Source organism: Salvelinus namaycush, chromosome 5, assembly GCF_016432855.1.
Source record: "Salvelinus namaycush isolate Seneca chromosome 5, SaNama_1.0, whole genome shotgun sequence".
NCBI classification, from domain to species: Eukaryota; Metazoa; Chordata; class Actinopteri; order Salmoniformes; family Salmonidae; genus Salvelinus; species Salvelinus namaycush.
In genome coordinates this window covers 6,401,513-6,419,572 of record NC_052311.1, presented here as the reverse complement: position 1 = coordinate 6,419,572, position 18,060 = coordinate 6,401,513, and the positions used below count along the sequence as shown (strand labels likewise).

Here is an 18,060-nt window from a genome sequence, read left to right as displayed (position 1 = left end):
CGTACATTATGATATTGTTGTATGGTGGTATTAAACATTTTGTATTGTAGATATGAAGTGGTGTAATAATGTTATATGATGAAGAGGAAGAGTAGCTGCTTCCTTGGCAACAGCTAATGGGGATCCATAATAAATACAAATACCTGTAGCATACTTGCAACCAATAACAGCAAACAAACAGGTAAATAACATGGACCAATAAGCTTGCAGTTCACAACCATGACTACCAAAATTCACCTGAATCTAGCCGATGTGAGGTCACCAGAAAACCCCTGAACATCTGGTTCAGTGATACAGTCATAGACAACACAGTGATACAGTCATAGACAACACAGTGATACAGTCATAGACAACACAGTGATACAGTCATAGACAACACAGTGATACAGTCATAGACAACACAGTGATACAGTCATAGACAACACAGTGATACAGTCATAGACAACACAGTGATACAATCATAGGCAACACAGTGATACAGTCATAGGCAACACAGTGATACAGTCATAGACAACACAGTGATACAGTCATAGACAACACAGTGATACAGTCATAGACAACACAGTGATACAGTCATAGACAACACAGTGATAATCATAGACAACACAGTGATACAATCATAGACAACACAGTGATACAGTCATAGACAACACAGTGATACAGTCATAGACAACACAGTGATACAGTCATAGACAACACAGTGATACAGTCATAGACAACACAGTGATAATCATAGACAACACAGTGATACAATCATAGACAACACAGTGATAGTCATAGACAACACAGTGATACAGTCATAGACAACACAGTGATACAGTCATAGACAACACAGTGATACAGTCATAGACAACACAGTGATACAGTCATAGACAACACAGTGATACAATCATAGACAACACAGTGATACAATCATAGACAACACAGTGATACAATCATAGACAACACAGTGATACAGTCATAGACAACACAGTGATACAGTCATAGACAACACAGTGATACAGTCATAGACAACACAGTGATACAGTCATAGACAACACAGTGATACAGTCATAGACAACACAGTGATACAGTCATAGACAACACAGTGATACAGTCATAGACAACACAGTGATACAGTCATAGACAACACAGTGATACAGTCATAGACAACACAGTGATACAGTCATAGACAACACAGTGATACAGTCATAGACAACACAGTGATACAGTCATAGACAACACAGTGATACAATCATAGACAACACAGTGATACAATCATAGACAACACAGTGATACAATCATAGACAACACAGTGATACAATCATAGACAACACAGTGATACAGTCAAAGACAACACAGTGATACAGTCATAGACAACACAGTGATACAGTCATAGACAACACAGTGATACAATCATACAGTGATACAATCATAGACAACCCAGTGATACAGTCATAGACAACACAGTGATACAATCATAGACAACACAGTGATACAGTCATAGACAACACAGTGATACAATCATAGACAACACAGTGATACAGTCATAGACAACACAGTGATACAATCATAGACAACACAGTGATACAGTCATAGACAACACAGTGATACAATCATAGACAACACAGTGATACAGTATTTTCAACCGAACTTCCGTTTCCCCTAAAAAATGGATGTGGGAACTCCGCTCAGGCATATTTTAACACCTGCTACGTTAGGTTAACCTGAATCAGAGAGCGAAGCACCTTCACCAAGAAACCATTCTGGACTGTAGATAACTACACTGAACAAAAATATCAACACAACATGTAAAGTGTTGGTTTCATGAGCTGAAAAAAAGATCCCAGAAATGTTCCATATGCACAAAATGCTTATTTCTCTCAAATTTTGTGCACAAATTTGTTTACATCCCTGTTAGTGAGCATTTCTCCTTACCAAGATAATCCATGCACCTGACAGGTGCGGCATATCAAGAAGCTGATTAAACAGCATGATCATTACACAGGTGCACCTTGTGCTGGAGACAATAAAAGGCCATTATAAAATGTGCAGTTTTGTCACATAACACAATTCCACAGATGTCTCAAGTTTTGAGGGAGCATGCAATTGGCATGCTGACTGCAGGAATGTCCACCAGAGCTGTTAATTTCTCTACCATAAGCCGCCTTCAACGTTGTTTTTAGAGAATTTGGCTGTACGTCCAACCAGCCTCACAACCGCAGACCACGTGTAACCACCTCCACATCCGGCTTCTTCACCTGTGGGATCATCTGAGACCAGCCACCCGGACAGCTGATGAAACTAAGGAGTGTTTTTGTCTAATAAAACCCTTTGAAAAACTCATTCTGATTGGCTGGGCTCCCCAGTGGGTGGGCCTATGCCCTCCCAAGCCCATCCATGGCTGAGCCCCTGCCCAGTCATGTGAAATCAACAGATTAGGGCTTAATTAATTTATTTCAATAGACTGATTTCCTTATATATGAACTGTAACTCAGTAAAATCTTTGAAATTGTTGCGTTTATATTTTTGTTCAGTGTAGGTAATAGCTACATCTTTATCAAAGCATTTATTTAAATAAATTGTACTTGGAAAATACATGTAGTGGGAATGATAATTATTTGGGAGTCACCTACTGTACAGTATGCAGGTAAAACTAGACGAGTTTTGGAAGGATGGCATTGCAAGACTAAGGGATAGATCACAATGTACAGAACGGGTACCTGGAGGAAAATGGGGGAGGGTCATGCTTTTTCAATTTCAGTCAAGGAGAGGGTTTAGTATTTTTAAACCCTAGTCCTTGGAAGGGTCATGTCATTTGTCATTCATGAAATGTCTATATTTCTCAATGTTTTATAATGAGTTACTTATTAGACTATAGATCAATGTGCACCTATAGGCTATTTAGTGTGGTCTCAATCAAATGATCCAGTTTCAACTGTTCTGCCTGCGGCTATGGAACCCTGACCTGTTCACCGGACGTGCTACCTGTCCCGGACCTGCTGTTTTCCACCCTGACACTCTCTAACTCTGAATGATAGGCTATGAAAAGCCAACTGACATTTACTCCTGAGGTGCTGACCTGCTGCCCCCTCTACAACCACTGTGATTACTATTTGACCCTGCTGGTCATCTATTAACGTTTGAACATCTTGAAGAACGATCTGGCCTTAATGGCCATAATCTCCACCCGGCACAGCCAGAAGAGGACTGGCCACCCCTCAGAGCCTGGTTCCTATCTAGGTTTCTTCCTAGGTTCCTTCTTTGCTAGGGAGTTTTTCCTAGCCGCCGTGCTTCTACATCTGCATTGCTGCTGTTTGGGGTTTTAGGCTGGGTCTCTGTATTTCTTTATAAATAAATTTGATTTGATCCATAGTCTACAGACTACAAAGTGAGTGCTAGGAGAACCACAGAGCAAAGTTATATTTCTAAGATAGCTGCTGGGATGGTGTAAATAAAACTAGGCTGCATTACACACTGCAATGGATATTCCAACCCTGAGCCCCGGCCTGCTCTGATCAATCTAAAACTTTTTTTGTGTGCTGCCTAACCAATGGCTGTGCTGTGTAGGCTTACGGTGACAGTTCAGGAGGAGGATCAAAGGCTTTTTCTAAAAATAATCTTGCGTGTGGACTAGCCTATAGCCTATGTTCTGTTCAGTTCAAGAAGGAGAGCGTGAAGAAGAGGAGGACCGGTCAACTTTGATAGCTTGCCACTACTATAACTGAGTTTATTAAACATAATATATGTGTCTTGCCCCTGATGTATTTATCAGACTTATTACCTCACAATAAGTCAGGTTCTAATAACTTACATTCTGGTGTTGAAACTTCCCCTGATGTATTTATCAGACTTATTACCTCACAATAAGTCAGGTTCTAATAACTTACATTCTGGTACTGAAACTTGAAACAGCAGCCACTGCACAATCAAAGGGAAATGGACAGCTCATGGTGCTGAAAGGAGGTAAATTCGAGTAGGCATAATTAATTTCAATGTCTTCATTTTAATTAGACTTTACTAATGACAATAGGGCTTTGTGTTGGATACTATTTCTTCCTATTTAAGAATAAGAGGTAGGCCAACCAGTTTGACAGATGACATTAGGCTATAGGCCGTTATATCCATATATTTGTCCATCAATTCCTCAACCCACCATGCACTCTTCGAGTAGCCTACCTCCATGTCAGTGAAGGGCTGTTAAGTTAAAACTAAAACTCGAATTGAAGGGGTATGAGAGGGTATGCCATAGACCTACATTTATTAAAGAAAATGGGGAAAAAACTCAGGCCTACCCTTGCAAGCTTAAGATTTTGATGAATCCGATTATATAAAGTGATCTATAACAATGCTTTGGTCCACCATGCTTTATGCTAGACAAAGCTAACATACCTGGGAAAGACGTGACTACAATGAAAAATACCTGGGAAAGACGTGACTACAATGAAAAATACCTGGGAAAGACGTGACTACAATGAAAAATACCTGGGAAAGACGTGACTACAATGAAAAATACCTGGGAAAGACGTGACTACAATGAAAAATACCTGGGAAAGACGTGACTACAATGAAAAATACCTGGGAAAGACGTGACTACAATGAAAAATACCTGGGAAAGACGTGACTACAATGAAAAATACCTGGGAAAGACGTGACTACAATGAAAAATACCCGGGAAAGACGTGACTACAATGAAAATGGGGATATTATTGTTTCCTTTCTTTGACGTTTAGAGGCTGCGCTACAACCTTTTTTAGTCCAGGAGACAAAAAAAATGGACTTTACTTGGGAAGTAATCTAACTCTGTCACTATCAATTGATTAAGCTATTCGCGTTCGGTACAATAGAAGATGTTTAAACCCAGAGAGCTTTTAGGGAAACACTTGTGACCTTCTCTCGTTGGGTTAAACCACAGAAGAAGAGTAGCCAGCAACTAAAGCTTAAAATGTTCTGCGTTGGTAGGCTCCCGAGTGGCGAAGCGGTCTAAGGCACTGCATTTCAGTGCAAGAGGCAGTCCCTGGTTCGGATCCAGGCTGTATCACATCCGGCTGTGATTGGGAGTCCCATAGGGAAGCGCACAATTGGCCCAGCGTCGTCTGGGTTTGGCCGGAGTAGGCCGTCATTGTAAATGAGAATTTGTTCTTAACTGACTTGCCTAGTTTAAATATATATATATTTAATTTATTCTGTCTGGGGTGGAAAGGTAGGCCTACTCTGTCTGAGGTGCGAACCCACAACCTTCTGGTCCCCAGCCCTGTGTTGCCATCTAATGCTTTCACAACAAAGAACAGTTTCTAATACTACATATCTAAGGATCTGGTCTGCCCAAGAAGTGAGGGTAACCAGTAGACATGTTCTCTGATATCCACTTTGTTTTAATTATTATTTTGCTGTCGGAGTCACATTTTTGCTTTGCGTTCGGGAAGGTAAAATATATTTTGCTGAATGGAGGGCCATCCAGTTTCATTTAAAATAAATACGATTTTCTCAATGTAACTCTTATTTTAAATAACGTTGACTCCCTAACTTTGAAATGTGTTTGTTGTGTAGCCTAACGGTGAAGACTTGTTGCCTTTTGACGTGTAGTTCTATCAGTTTGTATCCAAGATTACATTTTACTTCTTTGCCAGACGTCCCATGGAGTACATTCACTTCAATAAATACCTCCTCCGTGGTTTGGGACCAGTTTTCCCATGGTGTTTTACATGGGATAACACCGCTTCTCTCCTCGAAGAGGAACGACATTGCTGCTGGCCTGATGGTTAGCTAACCGGCTAGCTAGTTTAATGTTGTTTATTCTCTCAAACGATGTTCAGGTACCGACCTAACGATATGGCACCATCCCAAAAACATATACTTATATGAATAAGCTATCTGGAAAATATGACAAAAGTTGTGTGGGACAGTATTTACACCAGTCAGCTCGTCCAGAAACTTCCTGGACTTACTTCCTCGCTGGTGGATTTTCCGGTGGCTCAACCGGCAAAAGTGAATAGATAGCGCCATCTACTGTTTAGACGCGCAGGGATCAAGACTCTTGATCTAAAAATAACTCTTCACAAATATCCTTGAAATTCCATCCAAGATTATACATTTTAACAACTGGAAGATTATAGCTCCCCGAGGATACAATAAAACTGTTTACATGTTTACACATTTTCCCAGCTTTTCTGTAATCCAACTGTCACTGTCTCTTTTCCTAAAGAGTGCCCCAGTCTAAACATGGGTTGGATTTTCTGTGCTAATCTCCTAATTCGATTACTTCACACGTCCTTGTGTTTAAAATACATTCAGTTTAGACTAGCGGAGGACAGAGAAAGGCTGACTATTTCATTTACACTTAAAGAGTTGACAGGGAACGTTTTTCATCACACCTGCTGCCAAGGATGGCTCTCTTGATTCTGACATTGGTCACTTTGCCCTGGTGAGTAAAATAACCTTTTTCTAATTTTATCAATGGTTTGGCCTCTATACTTTCTTGAATGTACTTCAATGATGTATGATAGTAAACATAACAATCCTAATCCTAATAGGTTTAACCTACTAATCTTATAGGTCTACACAGGACAGTCTAAATTGTCATCAATTATGATTGTATTGATTTCTTACAGTGTTGGCTGTGTCTATGGACAAGAAAGCTACGCAGGTGAAAACATCACCCGTATTCTGGACCGACTACTAGATGGATATGACAACTGGTTGCGACCAGGATCCGGAGGTAGGCCTGTCCTCCTCTATTCTGATTTATTTTACTATATTTTACATCGACAGAACTTTTCATTGAATAAGTAGGAAATAGCATAGTTTGGCTATTACATTGTACAGAATTTTTACCTGGTTAGTTTCTCTAAACAAATTGTTCCTAGTCTATTTACAGTTTTCCATATTTTTATGAGCAACAATTAAAATCCCCAGATCCTTTTCAGGTATGATTACAGAGGTGAAAACAGATATCTTTGTCACAAGCTTTGGCCCAGTATCAGATGTGGAAATGGTAAGAGACAATCAGCATATTTCCACATAGGCTTACTGTCACATACATATGCAGTATGTCAAGTAAGCAACTGTGTTTATATGTTATGTTTACACACAGTTTCTCATGCATTTATTATATATGGGTGTTAACTGAGCTTTATTGTCCACTGCACAGCTGCCTTATGGGTAGACTGTAGATTAGATAATGAGCCATTTAGTTTGATTAGTCTGTTTCAAAACACTAACTAGGGGAGGGTCCTGGCCTGGCAGAATGTTTATTTTAGCCTCTAAATTAATATGTCAAGCAAACTGAATGCTCAAACGGATTGATTAATGAATATCTATAGGTAGTTATTGTCATAATCATCTCATCTTCTCTCTGGACTGTCTTGTCGGATATGGATTTAACTGTAGATATTTAGTTACAAACACATTTATTATGTCTATGGTTTGGAGCAGGACCTGCATTTTGTAATGTGCATTCCTCTGGCCTTCTTCAGGACTGTAGAATCTAGATTATAGGTCTACATTCTATATTCTAAAGTCCACATTCTACATTCTAGGTCTACATTCTATATTCTAAAGTCCACATTCTAGATCCAGAACCTGTCTGGTGATCAGTCATCTAATGCCCGGCCTTCTATCTCCTCCTCAGGAGTACACCATAGACATGTTCTTCCGACAGACCTGGGTGGACGAGAGGCTGAAGTACGACGGCGCCGTGGAGATCCTGAGTCTCAACAACAAGATGGTGGATAAGATCTGGACACCCGACACGTTCTTCAGGAACTCCAGGAAGTCCATCGCCCACAACATGACCACTCCCAACAAGCTGTTCCGCATCATGCAGAACGGGACCGTCCTCTATACCATGAGGTAACCTGAGCCCCTCCTCCCTGGACCCTCCTGTAGAACCTCTTCAACATGAGGTAGACCCTCCTCTCTGGACCCTCTTCAACACGAGGTAGACCCTCCTCCCTGGACCCTCCTGTAGAACCTCTTCACCATGAGGTAGACCCTCCTCCCTGGACCCTCCCTCTCTGGACCCTCTTCACCATGAGGTAGTCCTTCCTCCCTGGACCCTCCTGTAGAACCTCTTCACCATGAGGTAGTCCCTCCTCCCTGGACCCTCTTGTAGAACCTCTTCAACATGAGGTGAATGAAACGCTTTGTAGCCAATTAAGACTGACTATTATTATTATTATTATTATTTAACCTTTATTTAACTAGGCAAGTCAGTTAAGAGCAAATTCTTATTTTCAATGACGACCTAGGAACAGTGGGTTAAATGCCTTGTTCAGGGGCAGAACGACAGATGTTTACCTTGTCAGCTCGGGGATTCGATCTTGCAACCTTTTGGTTACTAGTCCAACGCTCTAACCACTAGGCTATTGTGCCGGTGCAGTGCTGCTTTGCACAGAGGAAACCAGTTGTGTTGTGCTGTGTACACAGTTTTTACACAGATCTATATGATGAAATCAGAAGTTGTCTAATGTTGTGTATTCTGTGTATCTCAGACTAACCATCGTTGCTGAGTGTCCCATGAGGCTCATGGACTTCCCTATGGACGGACATACCTGTCCTCTGCGGTTCAGCAGCTGTGAGTATTCAGTCCTTCGTTTGGCTCTTTCATAAACTAATTAGGGCTGTCAGAGTTAATCAGTTAACTTGAGTTCACTTTTTGTAATTTTATTTCACAGATGTTTTTTTTAAAATCGTGATTAATTGCATTGTCTAAAAAGCGATCAAAATACACTGAAAACATCATCTACACTGCTAAAAACAACAATGCGATGTCAAAACGAGTTGACATTGAGGTTAAAGAAAGTGTGCTTCGAACTGTTACTGTAGACACAATCAATCCATATTCTTGTCATGTTTTTTTTTGTATGAAAAAGCATAAATTACAGCTTCATTTGAGCAAATTCTGAATTTGCGATTAATCGTGATTAATCACAGCAAATCCTGTGATTTAACTCAATTAACTGTAAAAGTAACATTTTGAAATGATTGATCGTAACAAAACAGCCTTTGAGCAGAGAGAGAGAGAGAGATTGCTTCATGCACTGAATCAGTAACCTTGGTATGCTCCAGCTTCCTCAAAACAGTTTGCTCCATATCCCCTTTATACTGCACTGAATCAGTAACCTTGGTATGCTCCAGCTTCCTCAAAACAGTTTGCTCCATATCCCCTTTATACTGCACTGAATCAGTAACCTTGGTATGCTCCAGCTTCCTCAAAACAGTTTGCTCCATATCCCCTTTATACTGCACTGAATCAGTAACCTTGGTATGCTCCAGCTTCCTCAAAACAGTTTGCTCCATATCCCCTTTATACTGCACTGAATCAGTAACCTTGGTATGCTCCAGCTTCCTCAAAACAGTTTGCTCCATATCCCCTTTATACTGCACTGAATCAGTAACCTTGGTATGCTCCAGCTTCCTCAAAACAGTTTGCTCCATATCCCCTTTATACTGCACTGAATCAGTAACCTTGGTATGCTCCAGCTTCCTCAAAACAGTTTGCTCCATATCCCCTTTATACTGCACTGAATCAGTAACCTTGGTATGCTCCAGCTTCCTCAAAACAGTTTGCTCCATGTCCCCTTTATACTGCACTGTATAAGGAACAGGGACCATTTCAGACACGTTCGATGTCTTGTTATTTCTGTCAGCATTATATATAGGAATGGTGTGACAATTGAATGATCTTGTTTCTGTATACTTCAGATGGGTACACGAACAGCGAGATCACCTTCACCTGGAGGAAGGGTCTGGAAGCTTCTGTAGACTGTCCTCAGGAGTCTATCAGTCTGCTACAGTATGACCTGGTGGGACAGAAGTTATCCACGGAGACGTTCAAGTCCAACACAGGTAAGGACCCACTGTAGGCTAATATACAATTAGAAATCATTGGTATACCGAGAAGTGTGTGTGTGTGTGTGTGTGTGTGTGTGTGTGTGTGTGTGTGTGTGTGTGTGTGTGTGTGTGTGTGTGTGTGTGTGTGCGTGTGTGCGTGCATGTGTATCAAACTTAATAAAATTCATGAATTAATAATGGTGATAACCCTTCTTTTTTTTTTTTTACATTTACACATTTACATATTAACTGTACTAAAAAGTCTGTGGACAACATGTATTTGGTATTTTCAGGAAAGCACATTAAAATGTAAAATTCAGACAAAAAGTGTGCGTCCCAAATGGCACCCTATTCTTTATGAGCCATATGGTCAGAAGTAGTGCACCCTATTCCCTATGGTCAGAAGTAGTGCACCCTATTCCCTATGGGCCATACGGTCAGAAGTAGTGCACCCTATTACCTATGGGCCATATGGTCAGAAGTAGTGCACCCTATTCCCTATGGGCCATATGGTCAGAAGTAGTGCACCCTATTCCCTATGGGCCATATGGTCAGAAGTAGTGCACCCTATTCCCTATGGGCCCTGGTCAGAAGTAGTGCACCCTATTCCCTATGGGCCCTGGTCAGAAGTAGTGCACTATAAAGGGAAATGGTTGCCATTTGAGATACAGCCTATAACAGTAACAACATCCATTACTTCTCCCCTCCTTGCTTCACCAGCCTGGTAGTAGGTAATACAGTAGAGCAGCTTCCTCCTAAGAACTCATATTTCCTTGAACAGCCATCTAAGATGCTTAAGTGGTCAAGCCTAATGCGTGCGGTCTGCCTTCAAAACTAACTGGGGCTTAGAGCCCTATGAGTGATCCTAGAGAGAGGTGGGAGGGAGTAGGAGAGAGAGAGAGAGAGAGTTGGGAGGGAGTAGAAGAGAGAGAGAGAGGTGGGAGGGAGTAGGAGAGAGAGAGGTGGGAGGGAGTAGGAGAGAGAAAGGTGGGAGGGAGTAGGAGAGAGAGAGAGAGAGGTGGGAGGAAGTAGGAGAGAGAGAGGTGGGAGGGAGTAGGAGAGAGAGAGAGGTGGGAGGGAGGGAGTAGGAGAGATAGAGAGAAAGAGAGAAAGAGACAGAGAGAGAGAGAGAGAGAGCAGAGCAGAGCCTACAGCAGCACCTAGATATTCTGCACAGATTCTGCCAGACCTGGGCCCTGACAGTAAATCTCAGTAAGACCAAAATAATGGTGTTCCAAAAAAGGTCCAGTCACCAGGACCACAAATACAAATTCCATCTAGACACCATTGCCCTAGAGCACACAAAAAACTATACATACCTTGGCCTAAACATCAGCGCCACAGGTAACTTCCACAAAGCTGTGAACGATCTGAGAGACAAGGCAAGAAGGGCATTCTATGCCATCAAAAGGAACATATAATTCAACATACCAATTAGGATCTGGCCAAAAATACTTGAATCAGTCATAGAGCCCTTTGCCCTTTATGGTTGTGAGGTCTGGGGTCCGCTCACCAACCAAGATTTCACAAAATGGGACAAACACCAAATTGAGACTCTGCATGCAGAATTCTGCTAAAATATCCTCTGTGTACAACGTAGAACACCAAATAATGCATGCAGAGCAGAATTAGGCCGATACCCACTAATTATCAAAATCCAGAAAAGAGCCGTTAAATTCTACAACCACCTAAAAGGAAGCGATTCCCAAACCTGCCATAACAAAGCCATCACCTACAGAGAGATGAACCTGGAGAAGAGTCCCCTAAGCAAGCTGGTCCTGGGGCTCTGTTCACAAACACAAACACACCCCACAGAGCCCCAGGACAGCAGCACAATTAGACCCAAGCAAATCATGAGAAAACAAAAAGATAATTACTTGACACATTGGAAAGAATGAACAAAAAACCAGAGCAAACTAGAATGCTATTTGGCCCTAAACAGAGGGTACACAGTGGCAGCATACCTGACCAGTGTGACTGACCCAAAGTTAAGGAAAGCTTTGACTATGTACAGACTCAGTGAGCATAGCCTTGCTATTGAGAAAGGCCGCCGTAGGCAGACATGGCTCTCAAGAGAAGACTGGTTATGTGCACACTGCCCACAAAATGAGGTGGAAACTGAGCTGCACTTCCTAACCTCCTGCCCAATGTATGACCATATTAGAGACACATATTTCCCTCAGATTACACAGATCCACAAAGAATTCGAAAACAAACCCAATTTTTATAAACTCCCATATCTACTGGGTGAAAATCCACAGTGTGCCTTCACAGCAGCAAGATTTGTGACCTGTTGCCACAAGAAAAGGGCAACCAGTGAAGAACAAACACCATTGTAAATACAACCAATATTTATGCTTATTTATTTTCCCTTGTGTACTTTAACCATTTGTACATCGTTACAACACTGTATATATACATAATATGACATTTGTAATGTCTTTCTTGTTTTGAAACTTCTGTATGTGTGTTTACTGTTAATTTTTATTGTTTATTTCACTTTTGTATATTATCTACCTGACTTGCTTTGGCAAACACATGTTTCCCATGCCAATAAAGCCCCTTGAATTGAATTGAGAGAGAGAGGTGGGAGGGAGTAGGAGAGAGGTGGGAGGGAGTAGGAGAGAGGTGGGAGGGAGTAGGAGAGAGAGAGAGAGGTGGGAGGGAGTAGGAGAAAGAGAGAGGGGAGGGAGTAGGAGAGAGAGAGAGAGAGGGGAGGGAGGGAGTAGGAGAGAGAGAGGTGGGAGGGAGTAGGAGAGAGAGAGAGAGAGGGGAGGGAGGAGAGAGAGAGAGAGGGGAGGGAGTAGGAGAGAGAGAGAGAGAGGGGAGGGAGGAGAGAGAGAGAGAGGGGAGGGAGTAGGAGAGAGAGAGAGAGAGGGGAGGGAGGAGAGAGAGAGAGAGGGGAGGGAGTAGGAGAGAGAGAGAGAGAGGGGAGGGAGGAGAGAGAGAGAGAGGGGAGGGAGGAGAGAGAGAGAGAGGGGAGGGAGGAGTAGAGAGAGAGAGGGGAGGGAGGAGAGAGAGAGAGAGGGGAGGGAGGAGAGAGAGAGAGAATGTTTCTCCAGGCAGGACCCAGCAGATCCCTAGAACAGCACCGAGAGGCGAGGAGGAGGCAGTCTCGCAAAGATAGGGATGGAGTGGCCCAGTTACCATAACAAGGAGGGTGAGGACGAGGGCGAGAGAGAGAGAGACTACAACTATTTGCACATTGCTAAATAGCTGATAATATAACACTTGAAATGTCTTTATCTTTTTGAAACATTTATGAGTGCAATGTTTACTGTTAATATCTAATAGTTTTTTGTTGATGTTGTTAAATTAGTTTCTTCTCACTTGTTTATTGTTTATTTCACTTGCTTTGGCAATGTAAACATATGTTTCCCATGCCAATAAAGCCCATTTGAATTGAATTGAGAGAAAGGGAGTGTTTAGAGTAAGTGTCTTAGTGTAGTGTTGGGTAGTAGTGTTGTGATTCTGGTGCTGTCTCTCACTATCTTTTCTTCCCCGTTCCATTCTTTCTTTCTTTCTGCCTCCCTCCCCTCTGTATTTCCCTCCCTCTCTCTCTCCCTCTCCCCTCCTCTCTTCTTCTGTCTTTCTCTCTCTCCCTCCCCTCTTTCCACTCCTCTCTCCTTCGGTCTTTCTCCCTCCCCCCTCCTTCTGTCTCTCTCTCCCTCCCCTCTCTCCCCTCCTCGCTCCTTCGGTCTTTCTCCCTCCCCCCTCCTTCTGTCTCTCTCTCCCTCCCCTCTCTCCCCTCCTCGCTCCTTCTGTCTCTCTCTCCCTCCCCTCTCTCCCCTCCTCTCTCCTTCTGTCTCTCTCTCCCTTCCCCCTCTCCTTCTGTTCTTCTCTCCCTCCCCCCTCCTCTCTTCTTCTGTCTTTCTCTCTCTCACTCCCCTCTTTCCACTCCTCTCTCCTTCGGTCTTTCTCCCTCCCCCCTCTACCCTCCTTCTGTCTCTCTCTCCCCCTCCCCCCTCCTGTCTTTCTCTCTCTCCCTCCCCTCTTTCCACTCCTCTCTCCTTCGGTCTTTCTCCCTCCCCCCTCTACCCTCCTTCTGTCTCTCTCTCCCCTCCTCTCTCCTTCTGTCTCTCTCTCTCTCCCTCCCCCCTCTCCTTCTGTCTCTCTCTCCCTCACCTCTCCTAGGCAATCAGCAATTAGTAGAGGGAGGTGTGCTCTCCACTTCTGCTAGGCAAAAAGCAATTTGGCGGAATGTTTATTTTAGCCTCTAAATCAATATGTCAAGCAAACTGAATGCTCAAACGGATTAATGAATGAATATCTATAGTTATAGCAAGTGGCGGCCGTGTTACTAGCGGTTTTGTCGCAAAACTAAGATCGTCGTCGAAACAAAGACTGTTCTGCCAAGTTGTTGTGCAGAAGGAGAGAGAGGAAGACTCCACCTAGTTATTTTCAGATGTTTGATCTTTTTGTAGCTTTGGCAACTATGTGTTTGTTTTATTTATTTTATTATTTTTTTGTTGTTGAAATTACTGCCTCTTTCGATCTTGTCTCATCGCTGCAACTCCCCAACGGGCTCGGGAGGCGAAGGGCCAGTCATAAGTCCTCCGAAAAATATGACCAGCCAAGTCGCTCTTCTTACATCCGCCCGCTTAACCCGTAAGCCAGCCGCACCAATGTGTCGGAGGAAACACCGTTCACCTGACAACCGTGGTCAGCCTGCAGGCAGCCGGCCCGCAACAAGGAGTCGCTAGAGCGTGAATGAGCCAAGTAAAGGGTGAGGATTTAATAATAAATAGACATGAATCAAAGCAAAAACAGCATCTGGACAAGAGAAATAAAACAACTTCAATGCAGACACGGGGATGAAACTGAGGCGGTGGCAGATATAGTGGAGGCAATCAATGATGTGATGGAGTCCAGGTGAGTCTGATGAAGCGCTGGTGACAGGTGTGCGTAATGGTGACAGGTGTGCGTAATGATGAGCAGCCTGGTGGCCTCAAGTGTCAGAGAGGGAGACCGGGAGCAGACGTTACAGTACTCGCCCTCTAGGGGCGCCACCTGGCGTCCTACCTGGGCGAATCTGATGGACCGGCCGAGGCGCGGGAGCCCGACGAGCCGGCCGAGGCGCGGGAGCCCGACGAGCCGGCCGAGGCGCGGGAGCCCGACGAGCCGGCCGAGGCGCGGGAGCCCGACGAGCCGGCCGAGGCGCGGGAGCCCGACGAGCCGGCCGAAGCGCGGGAGCCCGACGAGCCGGCCGAGGCGCGGGAGCCCGACGAGCCTGCTGAAGCGCGGGAGCCCGACGAGCCGGCTGAAGCGCGGGAGCCCGACGAGCCGGCTGAAGCGCGGGAGCCCGACGAGCCAACCGAGGCTTGTGAGCACCTTGAGCCAGCTGAGGCACGGGAGCCTGACAAGCCAGCTGAGGCATCCCCAGTTGCTTCGGCAGCGGCACCCGGACCCGACGTCACCAAAAAACTAAAAAAACTAAAAACTCCCTGATGCTTCCAATTGTGGTGTCTGCATTCTGTAACAGAAAGACGCTGGGAGACGTGAAGCAGGTACATGTTGAGGATTTAATAATAAATAGACTGAGGCAATCCACACTTCACTGAGGCAATCCACACTTCCAAAGCTGACTATCTTCTCTGTTCTCATCCTCCTTGACCTATCCGCTGCCTTTGAAACTGTGAACCATCAGATCCTCCTCTCCACCCTCTCAGAGCTGGGCGTCTCAGGCTCTGTACACTCTTGGATTGCATCCTATCTGGCAGGTCGTTCCTACCAGGTGACATGGAGAGGATCTGTGTCTGCACCACGTACTCTCACTACTGGTGTCCCCCAGGGCTCAGTTCTAGGCCCTCTCCTCTTCTCTCTATTTACCAAGTCACTCGTGTTATATCATATCCTCACATGGTCTCTCCTATCCTTGCTATACAGATGACACTCAAACACTTTCTCCTTCCCCCCCTTCTGACATCCAAGTGGCGACAGGCATCTCTGTGTGCCTGGCAGATATCTCAACTTGGATGTCGGCCCACCTCCTCAAGCTCTACCTCGACAAGACGGAGCTGCTCTTCCTTCCGGGCAAGCCCTGCCCGCTCAAAAACGTTTCAGTCACGGTTGACAACTCCACAGTGTCATCCTAACAACCTTGGCAACACTCTGTCGTTCTCTGCAAACTTCAAAACAGCGACTCGCTCCTGCAGGTTCATGCTCTACAACATCCGTAGAGTACGACCCTATCTCACACAGGAAGCGGCGCAGGTCCTAATCCAGGTACATGTTCTCTCCCGTCTGGACTACTGCAACTCTCTGTTGGCTGGGCTCCTCGCTTGTGTCATCAAACCCCTGCAACTTATCCAGAATGCTGCAGCCCACCTGGTTTTTAACCTTCCCATGTTCTCTCATGTCACCCCCCTCCTCCACACACTCCCTTGACTTCCAGTCGAAGCTCGCATCCACTACAAGACCCTGGTGCTTACCTACGGAACAGCAAGAGGAAGTGCCCCTCCCTACCTTCAGGCTATGCTAGGACAGCAGAGACCCTGACCATCTTCTGAAAACATCTGAAACCCTACCTCTTCAAACAGTATCTTAAATAATCCTCCTCCTCACCTAGATCCCCCCCCCCCAAAATAAAAACATAAATACAAACTGAACCAGCACTTGCACTTGACCCCCCCCCCCTCCTTTCTAGCTTCGATTCTACTGATTGCTACTTTATTGAGGAAAAATGTACTTTCTATATCTGTAATATGTGGTGGTCCCACCGAGTTTAAGATTAATGCGCTAACTGTAAGTCGCTCTGGATACGAACGCCTGCTAAATGACTCAAATGTAAAAAATATATTATTCTCTGACCTACTCTGTCTTAGGGTAAGGGGTTAATCACGTCCCGTGGGCAGTCAGATACAGTATCTTCTCTATATGTCTCTAATTGGTTCTATCGCTACAGTCTTTCCAGGTCCAAGGACACCCAAGGACAATTCTCCTCTCCCGCCGTATCTTCTTCTCTCCTGTTTCAGTGTTGTGGTCTCTCTCTGCTGATACCTATTCTGTTTATCTTTCAGGTGACTACTCTGTCATGGTAGTCCATTTTCTACTACAGAGGAAGCTAGGCTACTACCTGATTCAGACGTACATCCCTCTGATTATGGTGGTGGTCCTGTCACAAGTAGCCTTCTGGATCAACAAAGAGTCTGTACCTGCACGCACTGTGGCTAGTATGATAACATCCCTCTGTCACTGTGTCTAGTATGGTAACAATCCTCTGTCACTGTGTCTAGTATGGTAACAATCCTCTGTCACTGTGTCTAGTATGGTAACAATCCTCTGTCACTGTGTCTAGTATGGTAACAATCCTCTGTCACTGTGTCTAGTATGGTAACAATCCTCTGTCACTGTGTCTAGTATGGTAACAATCCTCTGTCACTGTGTCTAGTATGGTAACAATCCTCTGTCACTGTGTCTAGTATGGTAACAATCCTCTGTCACTGTGTCTAGTATGGTAACAATCCTCTGTCACTGTGTCTAGTATGGTAACAATCCTCTGTCACTGTGTCTAGTATGGTAACAATCCTCTGTCACTGTGTCTAGCATGGTAACAATCCTCTGTCACTGTGTCTAGTATGGTAACAATCCTCTGCCACTGTGTCTAGTATGGTAACAATCCTCTGTCACTGTGTCTAGTATGGTAACAATCCTCTGTCACTGTGTCTAGTATGGTAACATCCCTCTGTCACTGTGTCTAGTATGGTAACATCCCTCTGTCACTGTGTCTAGTATGGTAACAATCCTCTGTCACTGTGTCTAGTATGGTAACAATCCTCTGTCACTGTGTCTAGTATGGTAACAATCCTCTGTCACTGTGTCTAGTATGATAACAATCCTCTGTCACTGTGTCTAGTATTGTAACAATCCTCTGTCACTGTGTCTAGTATGGTAACAATCCTGTCACTGTGTCTAGTATGGTAACAATCCTCTGTCACTGTGTCTAGCATGGTAACAATCCTCTGTCACTGTGTCTAGTATGGTAACAATCCTCTGTCACTGTGTCTAGTATTGTAACAATCCTCTGTCACTGTGGCTAGTATGATAACATCCCTCTGTCACTGTGTCTAGTATGGTAACAATCCTCTGTCACTGTGTCTAGTATGATAACAATCCTCTGTCACTGTGTCTAGTATGGTAACAATCCTCTGTCACTGTGTCTAGTATGGTAACAATCCTCTGTCACTGTGTCTAGTATGGTAACAATCCTCTGTCACTGTGTCTAGTATGGTAACAATCCTCTGTCAC

At 44.1% G+C, this 18,060-nt stretch overlaps 1 protein-coding gene across 1 annotated transcript in view; it reads left to right on the top strand.

Moving 5' to 3' along the window:
- Window positions 1-6,567: 6,567 nt before the first annotated feature.
- LOC120046914 (gamma-aminobutyric acid receptor subunit alpha-6-like) overlaps window positions 6,568-18,060 on the top strand; it is a 51,481-nt gene continuing 39,988 nt past the window's right edge. Inside the window, exons 1-6 of the mRNA XM_038992464.1 lie at window positions 6,568-6,697; window positions 6,906-6,973; window positions 7,610-7,830; window positions 8,472-8,554; window positions 9,685-9,828; window positions 16,833-16,985. Of these exons, the coding sequence (XP_038848392.1) occupies window positions 6,568-6,697; window positions 6,906-6,973; window positions 7,610-7,830; window positions 8,472-8,554; window positions 9,685-9,828; window positions 16,833-16,985 (799 nt within the window). The remainder of the gene's footprint in view (window positions 6,698-6,905; window positions 6,974-7,609; window positions 7,831-8,471; window positions 8,555-9,684; window positions 9,829-16,832; window positions 16,986-18,060) is intronic.